Source organism: Bison bison, unplaced genomic scaffold (assembly GCF_000754665.1).
Source record: "Bison bison bison isolate TAMUID 2011002044 unplaced genomic scaffold, Bison_UMD1.0 scf7180017864331, whole genome shotgun sequence".
Lineage (NCBI taxonomy): Eukaryota > Metazoa > Chordata > Mammalia > Artiodactyla > Bovidae > Bison > Bison bison.
The window spans coordinates 6,813,307-6,820,756 of NW_011494903.1; the positions used below are offsets into that span (position 1 = coordinate 6,813,307).

At 38.8% G+C, this 7,450-nt stretch overlaps 1 protein-coding gene across 1 annotated transcript in view; it reads right to left on the bottom strand.

The window, feature by feature from the left end:
• Positions 1-7,450, bottom strand: part of SPEF2 (sperm flagellar 2) — a 202,551-nt gene that overhangs the window by 48,724 nt on the left and 146,377 nt on the right. Inside the window, exon 26 of the mRNA XM_010853802.1 lies at positions 6,468-6,633. Within this exon, the coding sequence (XP_010852104.1) occupies positions 6,468-6,633 (166 nt within the window). The remainder of the gene's footprint in view (positions 1-6,467; positions 6,634-7,450) is intronic.

Consider the following 7,450-nt stretch of genomic DNA (forward strand, 5'->3'; position numbering starts at 1 on the left):
TTTTTGATTGGGTCATTTATTTTTCTGGAATTGAGCTGCAGGAGCTGCTTGTATATTTTTGAGATTAATTCTTTGTCAGTTGCTTTGTTTGCTATTATTTTCTCCCATTCTGAAGGCTGTCTTTTCACCTTGCTTATAGTTTCCTTTGTTGTACAAAAGCTTTTAAGTTTAATTATGTACCATTTGTTTATTTTTGCTTTGATTTCCATTACTCTGGGAGGTGGGTCATAGAGGATCCTTCTGTGATTTATGTCAGAGGGTGTTCTGCCTATGTTTTCCTCTAGGAGTTTTATAGTTTCTGGTCTTATATTTAGATCTTTAATCCATTTTGAGTTTATTTTTGTGTATGGTGTTAGAAAGTGTTCTAGTTTCATTCTTTTACAAGTGGTTGACCAGTTTACCCAGCACCACTTGTTAAAGAGATTGTCTTTTCTCTATTGTATATTCTTGCCTCCTTTGTCAAAGATAAGGTGTCCATAGGTGTGTGGATTTATTTCTGGGCTTTCTATTTTGTTCCATTGATCTATATTTCTGTCTTTGTGCCAGTACCATACTGTCTTGATGACTGTAGCTCTGTAGTATAGTCTGAAGTCAGGCAGGTTGATTCCTCCAGTTCCATTCTTCTTTCTCAAGATTGCTTTGGCTATTCGAGGTTTTTTGTATTTCCATACAAACTGTGAAATTATTTGTTCTAGTTCTCTGAAAAATACCATTGGTAGCTTGATAGGGATTGCACTGAATCTACAGATTGCTTTGGGTAGTATACTCATTTTCACTATATTCATTCTTCTGATCCATGAACATGGTATATTTCTCCATCTATTTGTATCATCTTTGATTTCTTTCATCAGTGTTTTATAGTTTATCAGTTTATATATAGGTCTTTGTTTCTTTAGGTATAGTTATTCCTAAGTATTTTATGCTTTTTGTTGCAATGGTGAATGGAATTGTTTCCTTAATTTCTCTTTCTGTTTTCTCATTGTTAGTGTATAGGAATGAAAGGGATTTCTGAGTGTTAAATTTATATCCTGAAACTTTACTACATTCATTGATTAGCTCTAGAAATTTTTTGGTGGAGTCTTCAGGGTTCTCTATGTAGAGGATCATGCCATCTGCAAACAATGAGAGTTTTACTTCTTATTTTCCAGTCTAGATTCCTTTTATTTCTTTTTCTGCTCTGATTGCTGTGGCTAAAACTTCCAAAACTGTGTTGAATAGTAGTGGTGAGAGTGGGCACCCTTGTATTGTTCCTGATTTTAGGGGAAATGCTTTCAATTTTTCACCATTCAGGATAATGCTTGCCGTGGGTTTATCATATATGGCTTTTATTATGTTGAGGTACATTCCATCTATTCCTGCTTTCTGGAGGGTTTTTATCACAAATGCATGTTGAATTTTGTCAAAGGCTTTCTCTGCATCTATTGAGATGATCATATAATTTTTGTCTTTCAATTTGTTAATGTGGTGTATCACATTGATTGATTTATGGATATTAAAGAATCCTTGCAACCCTGGGATAAAGCCCACTTGGTCATGATGTATGATCTTTTTAATATGTTGTTGGATTCTGTTTGCTAGAATTTTGTTAAGGATTTTTGCATCTATGTTCATCTATTGGCCTGTAGTTTGCTTTTTTGTGTGGCGTCTTTGTCTGGTTTTGGTATTAGGGTGATGGTGGCCTCATAGAATGAGTTTGGAAGTTTACCTTCCTCTGCAGTTTTCTGGAAGAGTTTGAGTAGGATAGATATTAGCTCTTTTCTAAATTTTTGGTAGAATTCAGCTGTGAAGCTGTCTGGACCTGGGTTTTTTTTTTTTCTGGAAGATTTCTGATTACAGTTTTGATTTCCATGTTGTGATGGGAAAATCTGTTAAGATTTTCTATTTCTTCCTGGTTCAGTTTTGGAAAGTTATACTTTTCTAAGAATTTGTCCATTTCCTCCAGGTTGTCCATTTTATTGGCATGTAGTTGCTGATAGTAGTCTCTTATGATCCTTTGTATTTCTGTGTTGTCTGTTGTGATTTCTCCATTTTCATTTTTGATTTTGTTAATTTGATTCTTCTCCCTTTTTTCTTGATGAATCTGGCTAATGGTTTGTTTATTTTATTTATCTTCTCAAAGAACTAGCTTTTAGCTTTGCTGATTTTTGGTATGGTCTTCTTTGTTTCTCTTTCATTTATTTCTGCTTTAATTTTTATGAGTTTTTTCCTTCTACTAACCCTGGGGTTCTTCATTTCTTCTTTTTCTAGTTGCGTTAGGTATAGGGTTAGGTTATTTATTTGATTTTTATCTTGTTTCTTGGGGTAAGCTTGTATTGCTATGAATGTTCCCCTTAGCACTGCTTTTGCTGAATCCCATAGGTGTTGGGTTGTTGTGTTTTCATTTTCATTAGTTTCTGTGCATATTTTGATTTCTTTTTTTTTGATTTCTTCTGTGATTTGTTGGTTATTCAGAAGCATATTGTTTAGCCTCCATATGTTTGTATTTTTAATAGTTTTTTTTCCTGTAGTTGACATCTAATCTTACCACAGTGTAATCAGAAAAGATGTCTGGAATGATTTCAATTTTTTTTAATTTACCAAGGCCTGATTTATGGCCCAGGATGTGATCTGTCCTGTAGAATGTTCCGTGTGCACTTTAGAAAAAGGTTAAATTCATTGTTTTGTGGTGAAATGTCCTATAGATATCAATTAGGTCTAACTGGTCCATTGTATCATTTAAACTTTGTGTTTCCGTGTTAATTTTCTGTTTAGTTGATCTATCCATAGGTGTGAGTGTGGTATTAAAGTCTCCTACTATTATTGTGTCACTGTAAATTTCCACTTTCATACTTGTTAGCATTTGCCTTACATATTGTGGTGCTTATATATATATATATTTATATATATATAGTCTATATATATATATATTTGTAATTGTTATATCTTCTTCTTGCATTGATCCTTTGATCATTATGTAGTGTCCTTCTTTGTCTCTCTTCACAGCCTTTATTTCAAAGTCTATTTTATCTGATATGAGTATTGCTACTTCTGCTTTCTTTTGGTCTCCATTTGTGTGAAATATCTTTTTCCAGCCCTTCACTTTCAGTCTGTATGTGTCCCTTGTTTTGAGGTAAGTTTCTTGTAGACAGCATATATAGGGGTCTTGTTTTTGTATCCATTCAGCCAGTCTTTGTCTTTTGGTTGGGGCATTCAACCCATTTACACTTAAGGTAATTATTGATAAGTATGATCCTGTTGCCATTTACTTTATTGTTTGGGGTTTGAGTTTATACACCTTTTCTGTCTTTCCTGTCTAGAGAAGATCTTTTAGCATTTGTTGAAGAGCTGGTTTGGTGGTGCTGAATTCCCAGCTTTTGCTTGTCTATAAAGCTTTCGATTTCTCTATCATATTTGAATGAGATCCTTTCTGGGTACAGTAATCTGGGTTGTAGATTTTTCTTTTCATCACTTTAAGTATGTCCTGCCATTCCCTCTGGCCTGAAGAGTTTCTTTAGAAAGATCAGCTGTTATCCTTATGGGAATCACCTTGTGTGTTATTTGTTGTTTTTTCCTTGCTGCTTTTAACATTTTTCTTTGTGTTTGATCTTAGTTAATTTGAGTAACATGTGTCTTGGGGTGTTTCGCCTTGGGTTTATCCTGTTTGGGACTCTCCGGGTTTCTTGGACTTGGGTGGCTATTTCCTTTCCCATTTTAGGGACGTTTTCACCTATTATCTCCTCAAGTATTTTCTCATGGCCTTTCTTTTGTCTTCTTCTTCTGGGACTCCTATGATTCGAATGTTGGGGTGTTTGACATTATCCCAGAGGTCTCTGAGATTGTCCTCATTTCTTTTAATTCTTTCTTCTTTTTTCCTCTCTGTTTCATTTATTTCCCCCATTATACCTTCCACCTCATTTATCCTATCTTCTGCCTCAGTTATTCTACTGTTGGTTCCCTCCAGAGTGTTTTTGATCTCAGTTATTGCATTATTCATTATTGATTGACTCTTTTATTTCTTTTAGGTCCTTGTTAAACATTTCTTGCATCTTCTCAATCCTTGTCTCCAGACTATCTGTAACTTCATTTTGTTTTCAAGATTTTGGATCATTTTTACTACCATTATTCTGAATTCTTTTCCAGGTAGACTCCCTATCTCCTCCTCTTTTGTTTGGTTTGGTGGGCGTTTATCATGTTCCTTTACCTGCTAAATATTTCTCTGCCTTTTCATCTTGTTTAGATGGCTGTGTTTGGGGTGGCCTTTCTGTATGCTGGAAGTTTGTGGTTCCTCTTTATTATGGAGGTTCCTCCCTGTGGGTGGAGTTGGACGAGTGGCTTGTCAAGGTTTCCCAGTTAGGGAAGCTTGCATCACTGTTGTGGTGGGTGGAGCTGGATCTCTTCTCTCTGGAGTGCAATGAAGTGTCCAGTAGTGAGTTTTGAGGTGTCTATGGGTTTGGTGTGACTTTTGGCCACCTGTATTTTAATGCTTAGGGTAATGTTCCTGTGCTGTTGGAGAATTAGCTTGGTATGTCTTGCTCTGAAACTTGTTGACTCTTGAGTGGAGCTTGGTTTCAGTGTAGGTATGGAGGTTTTTGGATGAGCTCTTGTCAATTAATGTTCCCTGGAGTCAGGAGTATTCTGGTGTTCTCAAGTTTTGAATTTAAGCCTCCTGCCTCTGGTTTTCAGTCTTATTCTTACAGTAGCCTCGAGACTTCTCCATCCATACTGCACCGATGATAAACCATCTTCTTTTGAAGATAATGGGCTGCCTTTATGGGTGTCTGGTGTCCTCTGCCAGAGTTCAGAAGTTGTTTTGTGGAATTTTCTCAGCGTTCCAATGATCTTTCGATGAATTTGTGGGCGAGAAAGTGGTCTCCCTGTCCTATTCCTCCACCATCTTAGGACCACCCCCCCTACTTCATTGTTTTTTAACTAGTACTTAAGTACGAGTACTTCAGAGATAGTCTATGAGAATTAGAAAATAAGGATTTGCCAGTGTTTGCCTGAGAATGTACCCATAAGAAATGGCAGTGTTATTCTAGCTGCAAGCCCAGCTTATACAATTCTGCTGCATCACTTCAGTCGTGTCCGACTCTGTGTGACCCCAGAGACGGCAGCCCACCAGTCTCCCCTGTCCCTGGGATTCTCCAGGCAAGAACACTGGAGTGGGTTGCCATTTCCTTTGCCATATACAATTCTACTTAGTTCAATAAATCTTTCTTGAAGTTCTGATCTCAAGGGGTTCAAATTTTGGGAAGAAGACAAATATTAACAAAGAAATTGTAATTAGATGTGTTGCATCTTATTTGCAGTAGTGGATGTGAGTATAAGTTACAGATGAAAGAGCCCTTAATCTCTCTGGGTTTCTGTATTAGCATCTGTAAAATTAGGAAATTTGACCCAACTAACTATTCCATTAAAGTAAATTGAATCATTTTCTTCAAATGCTGATTATTTCCTTTATGTTCACCGTTTGAGACAAATGAGGGTCACAAGTTCTTAATTGTAGTGCTACTCTTTCCTCTGTTCCAGGGGCCATCACCTCACGCCACCCTCATCCTCAAGGCTTTTTTGTAACTCCCACTGTAGATACCTGGATGGACTCCACCCAGGAAGCACTTCCTACTTCCTCAGATGGAGTGAGATGACTGTGCTCCCCAGGGACCTCTTTTTCCTCTTTTTCCTCTATCTTAAAGAATTTTAGGCAGGAAGAGGCCTCCAGGAGGTTAAGTTAAACCTGAGATCTGAATTAAACCTAAGGGCATGGCAACCCACTCCAGTATTCTTGCTTGGAGAATCCCATGACAGAGGAGCCTGGTGGGCTACAGTCCATATGGTCACAAAGAGTAGGGCATGACTGAGTGACTAACACTTCCTCACTTTCACTTCAAGCCTGAAATTTACACACACAGAACTAGCTTTTGGGCTTCCCTGGTGGCTCAGCGGTAAAGAATCGCCTGCAATACAGGAGATGCAAGAGATGCTGGTTCCATCCCTGGGTCGGGAAGATCCCCTGGAGAAGGAAATGGCAATCCACTCCAATATTCTTGCCTGGAAAATTCCATGGACAGAGGAGCCTGGCAGCCTACAATGGTCCATGGGGTTACAAAAAAGTTGGACACGACTGAGTGACTAAACTACCACCTGTTGCTTGTAACCCTCTCTTGATTAAGGCAGCTACTATCAGTCCCCTTGCACATACTTTTCAGATTGCACAGTGTCATCTTGGGGTTCTTTTCACATGTTTTAAACTGTCTTTGAGATTTATTTCACCCTGAATACACTTGGTTATGTGGATAAACAACTTAAAAGGGGCTGGCATGGAGAATGTTTGCCAACTAACATTCAAGCTTACAGACACCTGAGTCTCTAAATAAAACCTAATGAACAGCATTCTAGTAGCTCAGAGGCTCATGTGCCTGGTTAAGTGCTTATTTTCCACCAAGGAGAGGTTAAGCATCCACGGTTCTGGATGCTAAAGCTGCGAATACCTTTTCCTTTTTTGTCCTCTTTTTTTTTCTTGGGTGGTGGTGGTGGTGGCGGAGGCTCCTTTTTCACTTTTTTATTTGCAGCTGCCTGAGGAAGTTTTTCTTTTGTTTCTGCTGGCTGGTTTTCTTTTTCTTCTTCCATGAGCCTCTGGTGAATTTCAGCAGCCACCTGGTTGTATAAGAGCAATACTTCAGTACATGCAACATTTATGAAAGATGATAACTATTTGGATTGAGTCATCACCCAATGTCATTGAAACCTCCTTTTACTGAAACAACCATGCTATGTATTAAGTCTTTACAGAACACACTTTGATGTTTCACTTAAATGGGAACCTGTCTCTGTCCTGAGATGTGGCTTCCTGAGGCCATCTGTGTGGCAGCCACTCACTTTCTCAAGCCCTGCCTGCCATGTGTCTTTCTGTTTCCTCATTGCTGCCTCCAAACCTGGAAAGCTTCAGAGTCATGCAAGCATTTCTTTCTCAATCTCAGACCTATGGATTGAATGCTCACTATTTTTCCAAGTTATTTAACTTATATGCAGAGTTCAGTTCAGTTCAGTTCAGTCACTCAGTCGTGTCCGACTCTTTGCGACCCCATGAATGGCAGCACGCCAGGCCTCCCTGTCCATCACCAACTCCCGGAGTTCACTCAGACTCACATCCATTGAGTCAGTGAAGCCATCCAGCCATCTCATCCTCTGTTGTCCCTGCCTCCTCCTGCCCTCAATCCCTCCCAGCATCAGAGTCTTTTCCAATGAGTCAACTCTTCACATGAGGTGGCCAAAGTACTGGAGTTTCAGCTTTAGCATCATTCCTTCCAAAGAAATCCCAGGGCTGATCTCCTTCAGAATGGACTGGTTGGATCTCCTCGCAGTCCAAGGGACTCTCAAGAGTCTTCTCCAACACCACAGTTCAAAAGCATCAATTCTTCGGCGCTCAGCCTTCTTCACAGTCCAACTCTCACACCCATACATGACCACAGGA